The sequence below is a fragment of the Musca domestica genome, unplaced genomic scaffold, assembly GCF_030504385.1.
Source record: "Musca domestica strain aabys unplaced genomic scaffold, Musca_domestica.polishedcontigs.V.1.1 20, whole genome shotgun sequence".
In the NCBI taxonomy this organism is placed as follows: Eukaryota; Metazoa; Arthropoda; class Insecta; order Diptera; family Muscidae; genus Musca; species Musca domestica.
Genome location: NW_026712250.1, coordinates 11,249,475 through 11,273,106, shown reverse-complemented (window position 1 = coordinate 11,273,106; position 23,632 = coordinate 11,249,475). Strand labels below are relative to the sequence as shown.

General features: G+C 32.3%; 2 protein-coding genes across 6 annotated transcripts in view; both read right to left on the bottom strand.

The window, feature by feature from the left end:
• Window positions 1–23,632, bottom strand: part of LOC101896435 (serine/threonine-protein phosphatase beta isoform) — a 128,606-nt gene that overhangs the window by 43,554 nt on the left and 61,420 nt on the right. The window lies entirely within an intron of this gene.
• LOC131802330 (uncharacterized) lies at window positions 12,357–14,464 on the bottom strand. Its single transcript, XM_059122435.1, has 2 exons — window positions 12,543–14,464; window positions 12,357–12,474 (listed from the first exon to the last, which is right to left on the bottom strand). The coding sequence occupies exons 1-2, from the start codon at window positions 14,280–14,282 to the stop codon at window positions 12,415–12,417; spliced, it is 1,800 nt and encodes a 599-aa protein (XP_058978418.1). The 5' UTR covers window positions 14,283–14,464; the 3' UTR covers window positions 12,357–12,414.

Sequence of the window (23,632 nt, the reverse complement as noted above, 5' to 3'; positions counted from 1 at the left end):
GAATACTGCATTCTGTGCAAGTGTCTCAGAGTAAACTGTGTGGAAAAAGTAAAGAAAGTAAACTATTTAATATGCCACCTGAAAGTAGGCAATGTTTTGCGAAAGATAACAAGCTTTGCCGGGAAGTAGGTTATGCTGTTTTTCTTTGCCACGGGGGATTTTATTAAAAACAATAGAGAATAATTTTTCAAAGGAATATAGAAAAATCTCCAATAAAATAAAAAATCAATATTTCGTTGATATTTGGTTATTTTCCAATAAAAAACATCAATTACCATTGAAACTAAAAATTTCCCAAACATTTTCACATAAGGAAAAATTTATTGTATTTTTGGTCAAAATTAAAAATTACCTAAATATTTAGGCATATTTGAATAAAAAGAAAATAAATATCAATATAAATAAAAATTTTCCCTAAAATTTCCCAAGAGGGAAAATTTTCATTCATGGGAAACTTTTATTTATTTATTTTTTTTTCTTTTTTATTTTTTATTTTTTTTTTTTTAACAGAACTTGCTTAATATTTAATATTAGGCCCATTTAAATGTAAACCATCAAATGAAATTTCGATTTTTGGTCAAAATTCTCAAGTTCTTTACTAGTTATGCACATTAAAATAAAAAACTTCAGATATCAAGCAAATAAAAAATTTCCCCTAAAATTCCCCAAGATGGAAAATTTTCCTACATGGGAAATTTTTATTTTTTTAGCAAAACTTGCAATTTATTTAATAATTAGTCACATTTGAATGAAAACATCATATATAAACGTAAATAAAAATTTCCCTTAAAATTTCCTAAGAGGAAAATTTTGGGAAATTTATGGGAAATTTTTATTTCTGTTCAAAATTCATAATTTCCATGATATTTAGCACATGTAAATAAAAACTATCAAAATCCAACCAAATAAAGATTTCTCATAAAATTTCCCAAAAAGGTAAAATGTTTCAAAAAAATCCCAAAAGGGAAATTTTGATTTTTTGGTTAAAATTCACAATTTCTTTGCTAGTTATGCACAAGAGGATTTTTAAAACCCTCTTCAGCCGACTTTCTAAAATCCACCTCTACCTTTTAACGTCGGATTTTTAATGATTTTTTTTTAAGATTTCAGACCCTCAAAAATTTAAAAAATATATTTGCATAGTTGCCTTTGTAAAATTTCCTAAAGAAATTCAAGAATTTATATTAAATCAATGAATAAAACAACCTTAAAGTATGCAATAATTTTTTCAAAGAACTTCAACTTAAATTTCGATCTACAATTTAAGTTAATTCTAATTTTCTGGAAATTCAATATTCAAAACATTTAAAATTTAATTAAATTTCCTTGAATTTTAACATTTAGGCTTTGAATGAAGCTAACTAATGCTCATCTACAATTTCACTTAAATTTTCTGGAATTTCTATATTTATTCCTCCGACAAGAATGCATCAATCTAAATAAATTAAATTCTCATCTGCATTTTAATTTAATTTAAATTTTCTGGAATTGCAATATTTAAGCCTCCTAAAAGTATGCAACAATTTATAAAAAAAATAAAAGCAGCCTAAAAGTATGCAATGATTTTCGAAAAAACTCGAAAGCTAATGATTAGAGATGAGTCTACAATTTCATATGAATTTTCTGCAATTTCTATATTTAAGCCTCCGAAAAGCATGCTTCAATTTAAATGAAATACATAAACCATGTCAAAAGTATGTAATAAGAATCAAATGAAACTTCAAATTAAATATTCATCAAAAATTTAATTTATTTTTTAAAAAAGTCTCAATAAAATATAACTTAATATAACTTATATATTTAAGCTCCTAAAAGTATGCAACAATTTATTTTAAAAATAAATAAAGCAACCTAACGGTACGCAATAATTTTCATAAAATATCCCAAATTTTATTCCCACTTACAATTTCAATTTTCTGGAATTTTAATCTTTTAGACCCCCAAAAGTATGCACCAATTTATATTAATCATTGTATCATCCCAAAAGTATGCTAGAATTTCAAAAAGGACTTCACAATGACTTCTCATAACTTTCTGTAATTTCAATATAAATCTTCCTAAAAGTATGCACTAATTACAATAAAATATATGAAAATGCCTAAAAGTATGCAATAATTTTCGAAACATAACTTGAAATCTAATTCTCATCCACAATTTAATTCAAATTTTCTGGAATTTCAGTGAGAGTCCCTCTTTAAAGTATGCACTAATTTAAATAAAATAAACTAAACAGCCTAAAAATAATAACATTAAATACAATTCTCATCTGCAATTTCATTTACATTTTCTGGAATTTCAATGAGAGCCCCTCTGAGAACCACCATTTTACATAAAAAAATAAAAAAATCAGCCCGAAAATATGCAATAATTTTCAAACAGGACTCGAAATTAAATTCTCATCTGCAATTTAATTTAAATTTTATGGAATTTCACTATTAAAGCCTCTTGAAAATTTGCACATATTTATATAAAATAATGTAGCCTAAAAGTATGCAATAAGTTTCAAAAATCCCTTAATTTAATATTCATTCTCAAGTTAGTTTAAATATTTTGGGATTTCAATATTTTAAGCCTCCTAAAGTATGCAATAATTTACATAAAGTAAATCAGCCCAAAAGTATGCAATATTTTTTTTAAAAATATCCTTAATTTTATTCTCACTTACAATTTAATTTAAATGTTTTCCTCATTGTTTGATAAAAAAAAATTGAATATCCTTTAGACGCAAAATCCCCGTTGTTATCAGATCCTTCACCTGAATTCGCGTACACACACACATACACAGATAAATAAATTACATTACAACCACAAATCAGCATTGGTTTCAAGCATTTTGCCTTTTCGATGAGCGGGAGAGAGAAAAAATGCCAAAGAATAAAATAAACAGCCATTGTTTTCGAGATACCACAACGGCAGCATCAGCAGAAGCACAAAGGCCCCGCCTGGTCTCCCAAAAGACTTCCGATAACGAAACCAAGAGCAGCCGCAGCAGCAACAAAATTTATGTTAAAATCCAATGAAATCGGGCAACAACAGCACATGTTTTTCTCAAAACCCCAACAGACGAATATGTTAACGAAGCTGAGAAAAAAAAAACAAGAAACGAAAGGTACGCTAAGGCAACACGCATTCGAACTTTGTGTCACATAAAATAACACGTGCGTGTCCTTCTTATGTTGAGGCAAAATTCCCAAGTGAGGAAAAGTGGATGTGTGGAGGTGTGTAATTCCCCTCTCTACCTCCCTGCATACATATACGATGTGCCAAAAAAATATGGAAAACCTCAAAAAAAAAATTAAAAACAGGAGAAAGTTATTTGCGGCGGTGTGGCCTACAAAAGGGAAACATATGTGGCAGCAAATTTAAAGCATACTTTTAGGGTCATGTGAAGTTTAAAGCATGCCCCAGGGAGAAAATGTTAAAAAAGTATTTTTTTGGAATTTTTTCAAAGGAGCCACGAGGATATTTCACGGAATTTCACAAGCCTATTGCACGTGGATTTTTTAAGAAATATTCAGGACTCTAAACGAGAATTTTTTAAAAAATTGTCAATGCCCTTTAAGACGATTTTTTAAATGAATTTTCAGGTCCTCCAAACGCGGAATTTTTAGAGAATTTTTCAAGAACTTTCAAAACTTCCTTAAAGTGGATTTTAAAAAGATGATTTTTTTTAATTTTGCAAACCCTTAGCCCTGTGGCTAACAGTTCATGAATTTTTTGAAAATTCTTGAAGTAAAATTAGGTCTCACAAATCGTGATTTTTATTTTCGATATTCTTTAATCTCTTTTATTGCTGTTCTTAAATTCCAAATAATATAAATGAAACATCAATACTGGGGTGCGTATGATTTATGTCGTTACTTATACGCCCTATATGCTGCAGAATCTCCAATAAATAATTATGTAAGCACAATTGAATCCAAATCAGGACTAAAAAATTAAAAACGCAGCTAATGTTGGCCGGGCCCACAAACATTCGGAAGAAAATTCAAATTTTTCAAAATAAAAATCCGCCAAAAAATACCGCTCAAATCAAATCCTTTATATGGAAGCTATACAAAGACGTGGTACTGCATAAGTAGTTTTTTGTCATAGGCTGTAGTATCCCTTACGAACTTCAAATACCAAATTTGAAACCATTCCGGTGAATAATGCCGCTAAAATCCTCAAAATACCGAATATTGGGAGGTACCATTACATAGGGGCTATACGAAGGCGTGGACCTGCATAGACAATTTTCGGTCTAAGGCTGTAGTATCCATTGCGAACTTCAAATACCAATTTTTAAACATTTCCGGTGAATAATGTCGCTTAAATCTTCAAAATACCAAATATCGGGAGGTACAGTTATATGGGGGCTATACGAAGACTGGGACCTGCAAAGACAATTTTCTGCCTTAGGCTGTAGTATCCATTACGAACTTCAATTACCAAATTTGAATCAATTCCGGTGAATAATGTCGTTAAAACCATCCAAATACCGAATATCGGGAGGTACCATTATATGGGGGCTATTCGAAGACGTGGACTTGCACGATTAATTTTCTGTCATAGGGTGTAGCATCCATAATGAACTTCAAATACCAAATTTGAAACAATTCCGTTGATTAGTGTCGCTAAAATCATCAAAATACCGAATATCTGGAGGTGACGTTATATGGGGGCTATACGAAGGCGAGGACCTGCACAGACAACTTTCTGTCATAGGCTGTAGTATCCTTTACGAACTTTAAATACCAAATCTGAAACAATTCCGGTAAATAATGTCGCTAAAATCATCAAAATACCGAATATTGGGAGGTACCGTTATATGGGGGCTATACGAAGACGTGGACCTGCACGGACAATTTTCTGTCATAGGGTGTAGTATCCATTACGCATTTCAAATACCAAATTTGAAATAATTCCGGTAAATAACGTCGCTAAAATTATCAAAATACCGAATATCTGGAGGTGACGTTATATGGGGGCTATACGAAGGCGTGAACATATGCTGACAATTTTCTGTCATAGGCTGTAGTATCCATTACGAACTTCAAATACCAAATTTGAAACAATTCCGGTGAATAATGTCGCTAGAATCATCAAAATACCGAATATCGGGAGGTACCATTATATGGGAGCTATAGGAAGACGTGGACCTGCACAGACAATTTTCTGTCATAGGCTGTAGTATATACTACGAACTTCAAATACCAAATTTGAAACAATTCCGGTGAAGAATGTCGCTAAAATTATCCAAATACCGAATATCGAGAGGTACCTTTATATGGAGGCTATGCGAAGGCGTGGACCCACACAGACAATTTTCTGTCATAAGCTGTAGCATCCATTACGAACTTCAAATACCAAATTTGAAACAATTCCGGTGAATAATGCCGCCAAAATCATTAAAATTTTGAAAATAGGGAGGTACCGTTATATGGGAGCTATATGAAGACGTGGACCTGCACGGACAATTTTCAGTCATAGGTTGCAGTATCCATTACGAACTTCAAATACAAAATTTGAAACAATTCCGGTGAATAATGTCGCTTAAATCATAAAAATACCGAATATCGGGAGGTACCGTTGTATGGGGGCTATGCGAAGACGTGGACCTGTACAGACAATTTTCTGTCATAGGGTGTAGCATCCATAATGAACTTCAAATACCAAATTTGAAACATTTCCAGTGAATAATGCCGCTAAAATCATCAAAATACCGAATATCGGGAGGTGCCGTTATATGGAGGCTATACGAAAACGTGGACCTACATGTCCCATTTTCAATACTAAAAATCCTGCAGATATAATCAACATTTGAGTAGAATTTTATCAACCTACTTCATTTTGTTCGGAAGCTAGAGTGATTTCCACAGACGGACAGTAGGGCGGAAATCGCTAAATCGCCATAGAATTTTATGCTGAACAAGAATATATGCATACTTTGTGGGGTCTGAAATATATATATTTCGAGGTGTTACAAACAGAATTATAACCTTAAATTATACCCTCCTCCATACTATGTTGGAGGGTATAATTAATGGAAATATCAAAGGATTTTAAATGAAATTGAAATAAATATTCGGAAGATTTTAATTTCCATTGGCAATTCAATTTTATCCTCCCATGTAACTTCCTCCTTGCCATGGCAACTTCTCCAGGTTTTTCTGGTCATTTAATGAACAATGGAATTTGCCTGCACTATTCGGATCTTGGTATTCCAAGTCAAAGGAAAAAAAAGAGAGAAAAACCATTGCATACCCAAAAGGCTGAATACAGCCTATTGCAGCCAGACAACTTCTATGGTTGGTTAATGTATGGAAATTGCATGGGTTTTGTGATTTTTCAATTTCCTACCATTTTCCATGGGTGATGGGATGGGATTTTCATCAGGCCTATAATTGCTGACTTGACCACATAATCCGAGCTAAAAGAGGAGAGATAACGAATGGAGCAAAACCAAAGAAGGATGTAATTAAATTTGCTTCTTTTTTTTTTCAATGCTGGCCAAAACATCATTGGAATCAATAATTGTGCTGGAAAGGTCAAAAGGTTAAGGTGAGTTTTTAGCAAAAAAAAACACTACAAAAACTACAACAACGTTGACAACATTTTGTGCTAAATTTACTTGGCTTATAAGCGACCAGGTAAAGGCAGAAAAAAATTAACTTTTTTCCACAAACATTTGCTTAATATTCAGTGAACTGTCAGCCCCCTTTCCCGGGCAGTACTTAAGACCAGAGCTGGCTTCCGAGTTTTTTTTTTTTTTTTTTTTTTGCCTTCCTTTGCACTTATTTTTGTTCCTCCATTGTGTTGACAAGAACACCAAGTATAACCCACTTTAACAACTACTTAAAGACATTCTCATGGCAAGTATTGTTGTTGCTTCCCTTTTCCCCCTCAACATTGTCAAGAATGTTGTTGTTGTTGTTGCTTTTTAGCTTCTTCATATTCATTCATCAAGATTTTTTTCATGGCGTTTTCTGTTTTTTGTTTTGAGGAGAAGGAGGGGGAGGGGGTCTGAGGCTACCTTGACCTTCCATTAATAGTTTAGAAGCACCGTTTTAACATCTACTCAGCTATTTGTGTTGTGTTTGCAGTAAAAAAAAAAAAAACAAAAGAAATAACAATGGGAATAATTTTAAGAAAGTGTAGTCTACTTTTAGGGGTTAGTAAAAATAATGAATTTATAGACATCAAAATTTGCATTTAGCTAAATTTTTCCATAGAAGAAATTACCTTTTTTGTTTTTTTTTTTAATAAAAAAGTAACATCAGGTAGAATTTTAAGAAAAAAGTGAAGTATGCTTTTAGGGTGACTGATAAAAAATTAAGATTTTTTTAAAATGGAAAAAATTACACTTTTTCTTCATAGAAAAACATAGCTAAGTTTTTTTGTAATAAAATATAATAAAAAAAACAATAGGAATAAATTTGAAAATTATAGACTACTTTTAGGGGCTAGTAAAGATTATACATCAAAATGTTCATTCAGCAAAAGTTTTCCTTAGAAGAAATGCCCTTTTTTTATTTTAATAAAAAAAGTACCATTAGGTTGGAATTTCTAGGAAAAAAGTGTAGTCTGCTTTTAGGGTGACTAGTAAAAAATTAAGATTTTATTTAAAATGGAAAAAATTATACCTTTTCTTCACAGAAAAACATAACTAAGCTAAGTTATTATAATAAAATATAATGAAAAAAAACCAATGGGAATAATTTTGAGAAAAAAAAAAAGGCTGGTAAAAATAATGACTTTATAGACATCAAAATTTGGATTCAACAATATTTTTCCATATAAAAAAATTACTTTTGCTGTCTTTTTTAATAACATTCGTTTACAATTTCTAGAAAAAAAGTGTAGTCTGCTTTTAGGGTGATTGGTAAAAATTTAAGATTTTTTTAAAATGGAAAAAATTACACTTTTTCTTCATAGAAAAACATAACTAAGCTAAGTTATTTTAATAAAATATAATAAAAAAAACAATGGGAATAATTTTGAAAATTATAGTCTACCTTTAGGGGCTAATAAAGATTATACATCAAAATCTGCATTCAGCTAAACTTTTCCATAGAAGAAAAGAACTTTGCTCTTTTTTTATTTTAATAAAAAAAGTACCATTAGGTAGGAATTTCTAGAAAAAAGTATTGTCTGCTTTTAGGGTGATTGGTAAAAATTTAAGTTTTTTTTTTTAAATGGAAAAAATTACACTTTTTCTTCATAGAAAAACATAACTAAGCTAAGTAATTTTAATAAAATATAATAAAAAAAAACAATGGGAATAATTTTGAAAATTATAGTATTCATTCAGCAAATCGTTTCCATAGAAGAAATGCCCTTTGCTGTTTTTTTTTTATTTTAATAAAAAAGTACCATTAGGTGGAATTTCTAAGAAAAAAAATGTAGTCTGCTTTTAGGGTGACTGGTAAAAAAATAAATTTTTAAAATGGAAAAAATAGCTCCTTACTCAATTTTTTTTTCATAGAAAAAACGCAACTAAATTGAATTGTTTTAATAAAAAAAAAAATAATTCAGGGCGTAATTTTTATTGAAAATGTGTTGCCGGCTTTTAGGGCGTTCGAAAATATGTGATTTTCAAATAAAAATACTCAGATAAACTCTGGAAGGGAGTATTCGATTTGCTGCAAACTCGATACATCGTAATATTATTATGAAACTTAGATGGAGTTTGGAGCTGGGCAATATCGATCCACTCCTTCCGGTACCTCCCCCACAAAAGGTCGAAATTTTCACAGAAAATATTTTACTGCACAGAAAGAGAAAGGATAGTCCAATTTTACTCCAACTTTGCAAATCCTAATATTTCCATCAGTGCTATGTCAGGAGCGAAAATGGATAATTATAACTCTTATAAAATGAGAAATAAGAATCCGATTATCTTAGAATTTCGCACATCTCAATATTTAAACTAACACAATATCTGATGTGAAGATGGAAAATATCGGCCCACTTGTTCTTGTACCTCCCCCACAACGGGTCAACATTTTTAATATCCCTGAAGATCATAAAACGGGAAATGAACATTCGATTCCCTTTAAACTGCAAACATCCCAATATTTTAACTAACACAAGATCTGCTGTAAAAATGGGAAATATCGAACCACACCTTCCGGTACCTCCCCCACAAAGGATCAAAATTTTGAAAAATTATATCTCTCATAAAATGCGAAATAAACATCCGATTCTTTTGAAATTTCATACATCCCAATATTTCTATCAACACAAGATCAGGTGTTAAGATGGCAGATATAGGCCCACTCCTTCTGGTACCTCCCCCACAACGGGTAAAAATTTTGAATAATTATATCTCTCATAAAATGCATCATAAGTGTCAGATTCTCTTTGTTCAGGCAAACGGCTGAATTGCCTGGTAAAGCTTTGGAAGCATCTACCGTGAGTGTGATGGTGGACAACTTGCTCTTAGAGCCCAAACAAAATCCAAGATCACTTTTTTTACCTTGAATGTTGTAGCTGGCAGAAACGTTGAAAACGGTTGGAACCCAAATCCAGAGTAATGAAAAAAAAGCTTTTATATTTCGCTATATTAGAATTCTTTTTATTAGGATGGTACTGGATTTGGACTGTCAGGTTCCAGAGTCGAATTAGAATAGAATTCAATAAGACGCGGAAATTAGACTCCCAATATGGCCATTAGAGAAGGCCGATAAAAGAAAATATGAAAATGGGAAAAGGAAAAACATAGAATAATTATCTTAACTTCGATAACAGTTCTAATGGATAGTACACTAACAATGGTGCTATTCATATTTAAGATACAGTTTAAGGAAATGAAAATGGTTTACGTTTTGACGTAAACATTCCGCCCCCCATGGCAAGGGGACATGACAATTATATAATCAATTCATTTAGGACTAAATTCATATGACTAAATGACTTAATGCATAACTTATTATATCATAATACAATATGTCTTCAAGCGATTTCAATTGGCATATTAGTATTTAAAAAAAAGGTATCGTAAATTCAGAATAAAAGTGGTGGAAGAGAGTACAATTATTTGTATTAATTTGAAAATGTTCCATATAGCACTAATCCGAAAAGGGTATTTTGAGCTGTAGGAAGTCCATGGCGAATAAAGATGCCGTCGACAATAATTTTGGAATATATGTCAACACCAATGACGATATCAACAGAAGCTGCCTTATAGAATTTGCTATCTGCTAGGACGAAGTTTTTGAAACTGAGTTTTGAAGACTCGGGCAGCGATTGCTTAGGAGTTGTAATTCCAATCCTGTTCCTCATTCGCAATATAGCCTCTATCTTTGTCTTGGAATCGACGCAGGATGTCAAGGTGACGGGGCACATAACTTCATCTTCCAACTCGAGCGTAGACAACCCCAACTTATCTACGAAGCGTTTGGAAATGCAGCTCATGGGGGCCGCGGAATCCAATAAACACCTTGCCAACTGTGTGCTATTTGCTCCGTTGATTTTGACGACTGCAGTAGGAAGAAGAGGGGTGGCATTCTGCCTAAGAAGTGCCGACAAAGAGGTAATACTGGATGTCGATGTTGACCTCGGTATTGAGCCGGTAGTATCTGAAGAGTCCTTGGGGGTGGTGATATCAAGAGGGGTAACCATCTTATTGGTATTTTTCGTCGATGATGATTTGGCCTTTTGTAACCTTGGGTGTTGATGTAACAAGGAGTGGTGCTTTTTGTGGCAATATCCACATCCTGTGGTGGTAAAACAGGTGCCCTGTGAATGGGTATGCGCCAGGCAGTTCATACAGTACCCATATTTCTTGACCGCATTTAACCTTTCTGCGGAGTTCATGGCACGAAATTTCCAGCACGATTTCAGAGGATGTTTTTTGCGGCACAACCTGCAGGCAAATTCCGAATAACGAGAAGACGAAGGACCCTTCATTGTAATATTGTAAATAAAGAACTGAAAAAAAGGAATGAATTAAAAAAAGAAGAATGGAATTGAATTGAACTAAAATAGAAAATGGAAAAATTATTTGTCTCAGGCTTTGTATGAGGATAAAGTCTAAGACTGGTTATCTGGTAAGATGACCAGCTTTGTAATTGGCCGGGTGATTCTTCCCTTCTGAGTGAGAATATCAGCAACGCGCACTTTCTGATCATTGCCATGATAGACACGAATCACTCTGCCCAAACGCCAACAGGTCGGAGGGAGATTTTCTTCCTGAATAACCACCAGCATATTTTCTTCGACATCGCGTTCTGGACTTTTCCATTTAGTCCTTTTATGAAGTTCCTTCAGATATTCAGTCTTCCATCTGCTACAAAAATGTTGATACATTGATCGGAGTCGTTGCCAGCGATTTTGAATAGAAATGGATGACTGGGAAATTTCTGGTTCTAAGGGAGATAGTATAGGAGAACCGATTAAAAAGTGTCCAGGAGTCAATGCGGTGAAATCTGATGGGCTTTGAGAAGATGGGGATATTGGTCTAGAGTTTAGACACGCCTCAATTTTAGTCAGTAAGGTTTGAAATTCTTCGTATGTGTATTTTGTATTGCCAGCAACTTTGCGGAAATGTTGTTTGAAACTTTTTACGCCGGCTTCCCAGAGTCCACCCATATGAGGAGCTCCGGGAGGTATGAAATGCCATGTCAAATTTTGGTGGGCGTAATTAGACATTAGAGCTTGATTCGAGGTATCGATAAAATCTTTTGCGATCCTCTTGGAAGCTCCGACAAACGTAGTTCCGTTGTCAGAGTGCAAATGGAGTGGACAGCCACGACGGGAAACAAAACGGTTAAAAGCTGCCAGAAAATTGGATGTGGATAAGTCGGATGTTGCTTCAAGGTGAATTGCCTTTGTGGAAAAACAGACAAACACACACACATATCCTTTGGTAATCCGACAATATCTTCCAGTATAGCTCTTGATATCAAAAGGTCCTGCAAAATCCAAACCGGTATGTGTGAATGGTCGGGATATTTCACATCTTTCTGGAGGCAATGCAGCCATCAACTGCTTTTGGCATCTTTTCTTATATATGACACAGATCTTGCAATTTCGTATAATGGATTTTATAAGATTTTGAACCTTTGGTATCCAGTATTGTGTACGGACCAATCGGAGGACAAGTTGATTGCCCCGTGTAGACTTATCAAATGGATATATTGGACTAATAGTTTGGAATATTGACAGTTGTATGGAACAATTATAGGATGTCTCTCGTTGTAGGATAACTCTGGACATACTTCAAGTCGACCGCAAATTCGCATTAGACCTTCGGAATCTAAGAAGGGATTCAAACTCAATAGTTTACTAGAAGAAGGAATCGGTCTTTGGATACTCAGCGCCATGTACTCATTTGGGTAAAATAGCCTTTGGTATATGGATATCAGCTTTGAGCGAACATGGATGATTTCTTGAGCTTCTATGACGTTACCATAACGTCTATTATTGGTCTTATATCGTGGATGAGTACCATTTATAAAACGATATACATACGCCATAATCCTTAGAGCTCTTGGGTAGGAAGAAAAATTCGTTAAGTAATCGTGGAAGTTTTCGAAATATGCAAAATGTGTCTTTACCGACTTCTTCTCTAATTCAGTTGGTTGGACATCTTGATTAGAGTAATTTTCCCAAGGAGTGTCAAATTCAGATAACCATGCAGGACCTCTCCACCAAAGATCATTTTGGATTAGATCCTGTGGATAGACACCTCTACTCGCGAGATCGGCGGGGTTGTCCTCTGAACTGACGTGGTGCCATTTTGGTGGATCGACAGTTTGGATGATTTTAGAAATTCGATTTGCCACAAAAGTATTCCAATGACATGGTTGTTTTGCTAACCATGAAATCACAATGGTGGAGTCCGTCCAGCAATGTAATGAGTGACGGTGAACGTCGAATTGAGGCACTAAATTGTCAATTAGCTCAGCAAGGAGAGTAGCTGCACATAATTCCAGTCTAGGAATAGATAGGGACTTAATCGGTGCTACTTTCGTTTTGGAAGCCACTAAGTGGGTGTACACAGTAGTTGGAGAAACAATTCGAATGTATAGTACTGCGGCATAAGCCCTTTCTGATGCATCCGAAAACCCGTGGAATTCAATTTCATGGTCTGGGACAAAGTTAAACCAACGTGGAACACGAATCTCATTGATGGAAGAAAATGAAGACTGAAATGCTTTCCATAAGTCAATTGATTCTGGTGATATCTCTTCATCCCAACCCACTTTATCTAGCCATATTTTTTGCATAATTATCTTGGCTAATACAATGACCGGCGAAATCCAGCCAGCAGGATCAAATAGTTTTGATATTTGGGAAAGAACCTCTCGTTTGGTATAAGTATGGGGAGAAAATGCAATGGAGGAGAAATAAAACTGATCAGAATACGCATTCCAACGAATGCCTAACATTTTAGCTGCACAATGTGCGTTAAAGTCTAAAAAGCCATCATTAAGAAGATCATCGGGTGACAAGTCCGAGAGAATTGTTGTTGAATTGGAGGTCCATTTTCGCATGTTGAATCCTGCGGACTTCAGAGATAGGATTAATTCACGTACGGTTGAAATTGCTGTGTGTATGTCATGTGCCCCTGCAAGGGCATCATCCACATACATGCAATTCTTCAAAACATGACTAGCTAATGGATATGAATCATGGACGTCATTGGCTAGTTGAATCATCGTACGTATCGCAAGATACGGTGCACAGTTAACACCAAAGGTTACAGTTTTCAACTCGTAATCCTTTATTGGTTCAGTTGGATTCTGGCGGAACAGGATTCTCTGAAAGTGGGTGTGAGAAGGAGACACAAGGATTTGGCGATACATTTTCTCTATATCACCACTGAAAACATAGCGATAAAAACGCCACTTAAGGATGAGAATAGTCAAGTCGTTCTGTAAGGCTGGACCAGTATACAAAACGTCATTTAGACTTGTACCATTCGATGTTGCGTAAGAAGCATTGAAAACCACACGGACTTTAGTGGTAGAACTATCTGGCTTCACAACAGCATGATGCGGCAAATAGTAGTGATCGGGAAATTCTGAGATTGTAGGAGGTAGAACAGGAATCATATGTCCTAGTTTGACGTACTCTTCAATATTAAGATCATATTCTCTTTTCAATTCTGGATTTTTTAGCAGACGACTTTCATTCCGAATATATTGGGCCATCGCACCTTTTCTCGACTGACCTAAGGTTAGTGAATCGGAATATTCGTCTTTAAACGGAAGCGAAACAGTATACCTTCCATTCCCATCTCTAGTTGTCGTTCTCTGATAAATTTCTTCACATTGTCTATCTGCTTTGGACATTACACGCTGTTGTGGAATATTCTCCACCTCCCAAAATTTCAGAAGACTTTTTTCTAAAGAAATTTCGCAGAAGTACGATACACATGTAGAGAAGGACTTTGGAGCTTTGGTTGGAATGGGGCCAGTGAGGATCCATCCGAATACGGTCTCCTGGGCGAATAAGGATCCGCAAATCGCTCGCTGGCACCCAGATAACATGACAGAAGGAAGTAAATCTGCGCCAATTAGGATATCAATCTTGGAGCTTCGGTAAAAATACGGGTCAGCTAAGTCTAACTTTGGTAGCGAATAGAGAATATCAGACCCTATTGTGCAGGTTGGAAGGTTATTAGAAAGATGAGGCACAATTAAGGCTGAAACATCGATCTCGAAAGCTTTATCCGCATAGGAGCCCAGGATAAAGCGACATTCTTTTTGAACAGCAGCTGAAACCGTGTTATTAAGGCCTGATATGATAGCGGATGTAGGTTTGGAAGGTAACCTGAGGGCATTGGCAAGGTTTTGAGATATAAAGGTACCTTCTGAACCTGAATCTATGAGGGCCCTCGCTATATAACCAACACCTGCATGAATAACTTTTACTACAGCGGTACCAAGCAAAACGCCGTTTGAATTAACCGCGAAACAATTTTGAATAACATCGGTTGAAGAGTTAGTGGACTGTATGGAGGAATTTGGAGAAGCTTGGAATGCAAATGTCCTAGGCGTTTGAAGTGGTGTATTGGAAGCTGAAGGAGAAGTACTAATGGGTATATTTTGTTGCTCAGCATCCTTATGGAGGAGAGTATTATGTCGTTTTTGACATTTGAAGCAAGAATTTTTGCTTTTACAATTTTTGACAGCATGGGAGCTGGAAAAACAATTTAGACAGAGATTGCTGGCCTTTATTTCCGCCAATCTCTGTGCGTAATTAAATGCTAGGAACCGAGGACATTTCCTTATTATGTGGAATTCATTGGAACACAATCGACATTTAGTTTTGTTGACGTTGGTTTGGTATGTCTGAAGCCTGTCCTTCTGATTCTTTGTATTTAAAGGTTTGGACTTATCCCCTTTGGACTTGGAATCAGAAGAACTTCTCATTTCAGAGACAGCCTCCAATGTTCTATACCGGTTGGTAAGAAATATATCCAATTCAGACCATTTTGGAATGCTGGTTTTATCCGAGAGTGTTTGTTCCCATAAAGTTAAAGTAGAATCTGGAAGACAGTTGGAACAAATGAACACGAAAATCGGATTCCAGCTTTCAACGTCAACATCATAAAGCTTTAGAGTGGATATACAAGAATTGATATCTCTTTGAAGCTTCTTGATGGATATTGCAGTTTCTGTATGAATATTGACAAGTGAAAATAAATTCTTTAGTTGGCCATTAACCAGCACTCGTTTGTTCTCAAACCTGGAACATAGATTGTTCCACGCTAAGGTGAATCCGGAATTCGTCAAAGGACTTTTCCTAACAATGTCGTGTGCTTCACCTTTGGTCTTCTGACTTAGGTAGAACAATTTTTCTACTGGGCTTAATTTGGAATTGCGTATGCAAATGGCCGTAAACATGTCACGAAAGCTTGGCCAGGATTTGTAGTCTCCATGAAATGTGGATAACTCAATTGGAGGCAAGTTAAAAGCGTTACTGGACCGTAAACTTGGACTAGAAGAGGAAGGAGAGAGAGGTTCCAGAGCTTCATTGAGCTTTGAGATACAACGACAGTAAGTTGAGTAGGATTTCTTATATTTATCCTTCACTGTCGCTACCTCATTGGTTTCTCTATCATCGGACACCTCTTCATCTTCTTCTTCATTTTCCAAATCCGCCAGACATTGCTCATAAGCTTGTTTAAGATGTGACCATGTGGATTTCACCTCTTCAGTGTGGGTTTCCAGCAAACACCGAGTTGTTAGAGGAAACTCATTGGCAATAAGTGCCGCTTCAAATTCTACCAAGCTGTCAGCTAGGCGAATGAATTTGTCGAGTGACATGACTACAAGCAAGAAGTTTGATGGATCAAAGACAATAGAATGAGTGGATAAAAATTATGCAAGACAAGTGGTTATATCGGAGTAGGGCAACTAGGACTGGTGAAAGAAACAACAAACTGAGTTCACCGTGTGTTCCAAATTTGAAAATGATGAAAAAATAGCATAAAATGTCCTGGTAGAAAGTACGGGTACCAATTGAATGCTATTTTAGGAAAACCTAACTTGAAACGAACAGGAGATTGTATTATCATTAATTTCAAATTCCACTGGTGGAATATTTTAGTAATTTTATTGTATTTATTTTATTTTAATTAATTAATTATTTCCTTTGATTTTTATTGAACGTATTTAATTATTATTATTATTTTAATTTAATTAAAAGTATTTTTTTTTTATTTTAGTTTCAGAAAAATAATATTTTTCTCTAGTAATTTCAATTAATGATTCTCTTGAATTTAAATTTCAATTAAATAATGTACTTGATTCTTACCAATTATAAACTTTTTCCTCAAATATCAATTAATTAATTTTTTTTTTTAATATTGATCAATTTGCTTCTTTAATTTGAACTAATGTGTTGAATTACTCTTAATTAACTCTTGTTTCTTTTTTCTTAACTTCAATTAATTAATTCTCATTAATGACATTTAATTGGTTGAATTTTCAAGTAATAGTGAAAAGCGCGACAAGTATCTATATTTTTTGTTTAATATTTTTTTTTTTTTTGATTGTAGAAAAGTTATATTTGGTACCACTGTGCGTTGGTATCCAGATATTATTATTTGTATCTAAATGCTTCTAAATGTGCTTCAGAGACATCACAAGCAAAAACACGACTTTGCTAAAGTAGAAAAACAGCTGATCGTTCAAGAGTTCATTGAACTCAATGTAAGTGGAAAGAATTTGGAAGAATTGGAATAAATGGAATAATTTGGAATGATATGCTCCGCTCTGAGCAATCAATCCTCCGTTGGTATGTGTCGGACTCTCAAACAGCGAGAATGACACGTAAAAATAAATAGAGAAAAGAACACAAATGTAACAACTGATTGAGCGGAGAACTCAAACTCTGCAATAGTAGTTACACGGCAATGATACAACAACACGATTGAGTTGTAATCTCACCCACAATTGACTAGCGTATTCTCATTGGACATGCGCACTCAAAGCAGAGAATGTAAACATTGGTTGCAATAGGATGTATGTGGCTGAGGAAGAGAACGATGAGTTGAGCTTTAGTTTCAGCATGCACGAGAGAAGCGCATTCTCAGTGGACATGCGCATTCGAATAATAGAAAAGAAGAGAATGATGCTGGAACTGACTTAAGAGAAGTGTGCAAGCTCTGATCACCACATACATACACAAGAGTAGCATATGCTCATTCGGACCAATGAAGACGAAGAAAGGTAAGCTGAAAATAACTTAAGAGAACATGGCAAGCTTGGATCTCAACATCCATAAATAAGAGCATGTACTCAGTGGACATGCGCGCTGGGAATAAACATGAAGCTGAAAAAGAGAATGGAATGGACAATGCAAGACGAGTGAACAACAATATGGAAGAGATCATGCATGGAGGTTGCTCACTCCCATGTGTATTATGAGTGCCTGGATGATCATTGAGAAAGCACTTCTAATGTATTTTCAGGGTAAACCTGAAATGCATCTGGTACAACAGAGAGATGTTCCCATAAATAAATAGTGAACAGTGAGGCTGTCGCAGATAAATGTTATGACTCTGTTATTAACAGAGTTCTACAGAACACGTTTTTTAATTTAACAGCCTCGGATCTGTTACACTAAGGAGCAAATGTACCACTTATGTTCACACATATTTTAAACGAATTTTGCCCCTTTTTTTATTATTTTTTTTCCAACAAAATGTTTCCTTTTTACCGAAATTTTTAAGAACTTCCCACAGAGATTTTTTTTGTAGTCTCACTCAGGGCTATTTTTCAACACACAGGATATCAATATTTTTTTTGTAAAAAACTTACTCACAATCCTCTTGTTGTATTAAGGCAGTCTCCTCTTAGTAAATCCTCTTAGTCTTCCTCTTAGTAAATCCACAATTCCTAGGTTGTCGATCTTCTCAGCTTAGTTATTTGGGGAATTAGCCAGGAATTTCCAGATATATAATTATTTTGAAGTTTATATTTTGGGGTGAAACACGACACGGCACTTTATATCAAATTGAGTGAATCTTTCGACTTCTTGTTGTGTACTGAAACGACGAAATTATTACAAGAGAAACGTACCTATGGAAATCAAAGGCTTCTGCAGCTGAATTCTCTGGAGAGCAGCTTGTCGATCCGGTTCGACGTGGACCAAAATGTTCAGGCAAACGGCTGAATTGCCTGGTAAAGCTTTGGAAGCATCTACCGTGAGTGTGATGGTGGACAACTTGCTCTTAGAGCCCAAACAAAATCCAAGATCACTTTTTTTTACCTTGAATGTTGTAGCTGGCAGAAACGTTGAAAACGGTTGGAACCCAAATCCAGAGTAATGAAAAAAAAGCTTTTATATTTCGCTATATTAGAATTCTTTTTATTAGGATGGTACTGGATTTGGACTGTCAGGTTCCAGAGTCGAATTAGAATAGAATTCAATAAGACGCGGAAATTAGACTCCCAATATGGCCATTAGAGAAGGCCGATAAAAGAAAATATGAAAATGGGAAAAGGAAAAACATAGAATAATTATCTTAACTTCGATAACAGTTCTAATGGATAGTACACTAACAATGGTGCTATTCATATTTAAGATACAGTTTAAGGAAATGAAAATGGTTTACGTTTTGACGTAAACACTCTTCAAATTTCACACATCCGAATATTTTTACTCTGGCAAAAATGCCACTCCTTCTGGTACCTGCCCCACAACGTCAAAATTCCGAATATTTATATCTCTCACAAAAATGCGAAATGAGCATCTGATTCTTTTCAAATTCCACATATCCGAATATTTTTACTATAAAAAAATCTGGTGTAAAGATGGAATATGTCAGACCCTTCCTTCTGGTACCTCCCCCACAACGGTTCAGAATTTTTGAATAACCAAAACGCTCATAAAATGCGTAATAAGCATCAAATTATTTTCAAACTCGGCATATGCTAATATTTCCATCTACACAAGATATGTTATAAAGATTGTAGAGATCGGACCATTCCTTCTGGTACCATCCCCACAAAGCTGACAAAATTTGGAATGATTTTATATCTCACAAAAATGTGAAAGGAGCATCTGATTCTTTTCAAATTGCACACATCCCAATATTTCTTTGAACACAAGATCTGGTGGGAAGATGGAATATGTCAGTCCGCTTCTTCTGGTACTTCCCCCACAAAAAGGTCAACATTTTGAATATTTATGAAGCTCATAAAACGCGAAATGAGTATCAGATTATTTTCAAATTTAACAAATCCCAATATTTCTATCAACTCAATATCAGGTGTGAAGATGGAATATGTCAGTACACTCCTTCTGGTACCTCCCTTACGACGGGTCAGAATTTTGAAAAATTATATCCCTCATAAAATGCGAAATAAACATCCAATTCTTTTGGAAATTTTACACATCTTAATATTTCTATCTACACAAGATCTGGTGTGAAGATGGGATACATCAGTCCCCTCCTTCTGGTACCTCCCCCACAACGTGTCAGCTTTTCTGAATAACCAAAATGCACATAAAATGCGTAATAAGCATCCGATTATTTTCAAACTCGGCGAATCTTAATATTTCTATCAACACAAGATCTGTTGTGAAGATGGTATATGTCGGACCATTTCTTCTGGTACCTCCCCTACAAAGGGGTCAAATGTTTGAATAATCAAAACCCTCATAAAATGCGAAATAATCATCCGACTCTCTTAAAATTTCACACATTCCAATATTTCTATCAACACAAGATTTGGTGTGAAGATGGAATATGTCGGTCCACTCCTTCTGGTACCTCCCCCACAAAGAGCTCAAAATTTTGAATAACCAATACGCTTATAAATGCGAAATGAGCATCCTATTATTTTCAAACTCGGCACATCTTAATATTAGGAATACTAAAAATAAATTGTGTACAAACAAAAAAAAAAAACTATATAAAATGAAGAGTTGAAAAAATGTTGCATACTTTTGGGAACATTGTTATTTGTCAATTTCTGAGCCATATATGTTTTAAATCGAAATTAACATGCATTTCACATGCTTATTTTCATTGCAAATGAGACTAAATTTAAAAAAAAAATCCGTTGCCTACTTTGAGGCTCCACATACGACTACAGAGCCATTATAAAAAATTAAACTTTGGAAAATGCTTTTTTTCTCAGAAAGCAAAAAAAAAAATTTTGAAAGCAAAACTAACCAGACATGTTTTGTTCTATTGTGGTGTTTTTTTTTTCCAAAGAATAACTGCAGTTTTTCCTTTTTGCCGTTGTTGTTAACCCACTTTAGGAAAAAGTGAAGTGCGAAAATACCACCTGGTCTGCTGTATGTACTTCACAAGTAGCTCGCTCGCATTAACACGGCAAAATAGGCACTCGAGTGGGGTTTACATTTTAGAAAATTATGTATTAAAGTGAGAGAGATGAGAGGGAAGGGAGGGAGGGGGAAGAGAGAGAAATTCTATTTAATAGCCACAAAGGGATTTATATATCCAAAGTCTAAAAATAACAAATTTAAAATATCGGACACTAACATCAGATTTGATAAGAGTTGTAGTTAATCAAATTTTTGACACTTGATGGTGTGGAGCGATATTGTCCACTTTAGCATCTAACCTAGCACTGATGCAAATATTAGGATTTGCAAAGTTGAAGCAAAATCGGATTACCCTTTATCTTTCTGTGCAGTAAAATATATTATGAAATTTTGACCTTTTGTGGGGGAGGAGTGTGCCGATATTGCCCATCTCTGATTTCGATCTAAGTTTGACAATAATATTATGATGTAACAAGTTTGGATCAAATCGGATACTACCTTCGAGAGTTATCGTACGCACCAGCCAGGCAAACAGACAGACAGACAGACAGACAGACGGGTGGAGGGACATCCTTGGTCGACTCAAAATTTCCTGAAACGGATTTGGTCCAAAGGTTCTAAAACCATTATTTCGATTACTAATTATATTTTTTTTCAATTTATTTTATTTTATTTAATTTATTTTTTATCTATTTATTTATATTTATTTATTATATATTTTTATTAATATTTTTTATTTATTTATGTTTATTTTTTAGACAAAGGGTTTTCCCTAAAATATTATTTATTTACTTATTTATTTTTATTTATTAATTAGTTTTCATTTATTTTTTATTTATTTATATAAATTTATTTGTTATTATCTATTTTTTATTCATTTATTTTGATTTATTTATTTTTATTAATATATTTTTATTTTTTATTTTTTTTTTTTAATTTTTTATTTCTGTTTTTTTTTTATTTATTTAGTTTTATGTATTTTTATTAATTTTTACTTACTCATTTTTATTTATTTATTATTTTTTTTATTATTATTTTAATCTATTAGTAATTGTTATTTATATATTATTTTTTCTTATATTTATTTATTTACATTTATTTATTTATATTTATTTATTTACATTTATTTATTTACATTTATTTATTTACATTTATTTATTTATGTTTATTTACTTATATATTTTATTGATTACTTTTTTATTTATTTAATTTTACAATTTATTTTTATTAATTTATTTTTATTTATTTTTTTATTTACCTATATATTTTATTGATTACTTTTTTATTTATTTATTTTTACAACTTATTTTTATTATTTAATCAATTTATTTTTTTATTTGTATTTTTAAATTCATCTGAAGCAATTAGTTTTATTTATTTATTTTTTTATTTATATTTATTTATTTTTATATTTTTATATATTTTTTTTAATTTATGTATCCTTATTTCTATTTCTTAGACAAACGATATTAAACATGGTTTTTCCTTGAAATTCTTCTACAGAAACTTGTTTTAGTTATTTTCATTTATTTATTTTTCCTTATTTATTTTTATTTATTTTAATCTCTTAGCAACTTTTATTTATTTATTATTTTTTATTTATATTTATTTATATATATTTATTTATTTATATTTATTTATTTATTTATATTCATTTACTTATATATTTTATTGATTACTTTTTTATTTATTTATTTTTACAATTTATTTTTATTGATTTATTTTTATTTATTTATTTTTTATTTTTTTATTTTTTATTTTTTTATTTATTTATTTTTATTTGTATTTTTAAATTATTCTAAAGCAATTTGTTTTATTTATTTATTTATTATTTATTTATGTTTAATTATTTTTATATTTTATTATTTTTATTTATTTTTTTTATTTATTTATTTGTTTTTGATTTTTTAGAAAAACTGTATTAAACATGGTTTTTCCTTGAAATTCTTCTACAGAAATTGGTTTTATTTATTTATTTTTCCTTATTTATTTTTATTTTTTTATTATTTTATATTTTTATTTATTATTTTTCATTTATTATTTTTTATTTATTATTTTTTATTTATTATTTTTTATTTATATTAATTTATTTACATTTATTTACTTATATATTTTATTGATTACTTTTTATTTATTTTATTTTATTTATTTATTTTTATTTATTTATTCATTTATTTATTTATTTATTATTTATTTATTTTTATTTTTAAATTCTTCTAAAGCAATTTGTTTCATTTATTTATTTATTATTATTTATTCTTTTATTTATTTACATTCATTTATTTTTTATGTTATTATTTTTATTTATTTTTTTTATTTGTTTATTCCTATTTTTATTTTTTAGACAAACTATATTAAAACTGGTTTGTCCTTGAAATTTTTTACAGAAATTTGTTTTATGTATTTTTGTTTATTTATTTATTTTTTTATCTATTTCTATATATTTATTATTTTATTTATTTATTATTTTTTTATTTTCTTATTCGTATTTACTCTTTTATTTTCTGATTTATATTTATTTGTTTACATTTATTTATTTATATTTATTTACTTATATATTTTTATTGTTTCCTTTTTTATTTATTTAATTTTACTGTTTATTTTGATTAATATATTTTTATTATATTTAAATTTATTTTTATTAATTTATTTTTTTATTTAATTTTATTTTTTGTTTTATTTATTTATTTTTTTTTTTATTTAATTATCTTTATTTGTATTTTTTGGACAAACTGTATTCAACAAGATTTTTCCTTGAAAATCTTCTTCGGCAATTTTTTTATTTATTTATTTTTTATTTATATTTATAATTTTTTATTGCTTCCTTTTTTATTTATTTTATTTTTTATTATTTATTTATATATCCTTTTTTTATTTTTTAGACAAACATTAT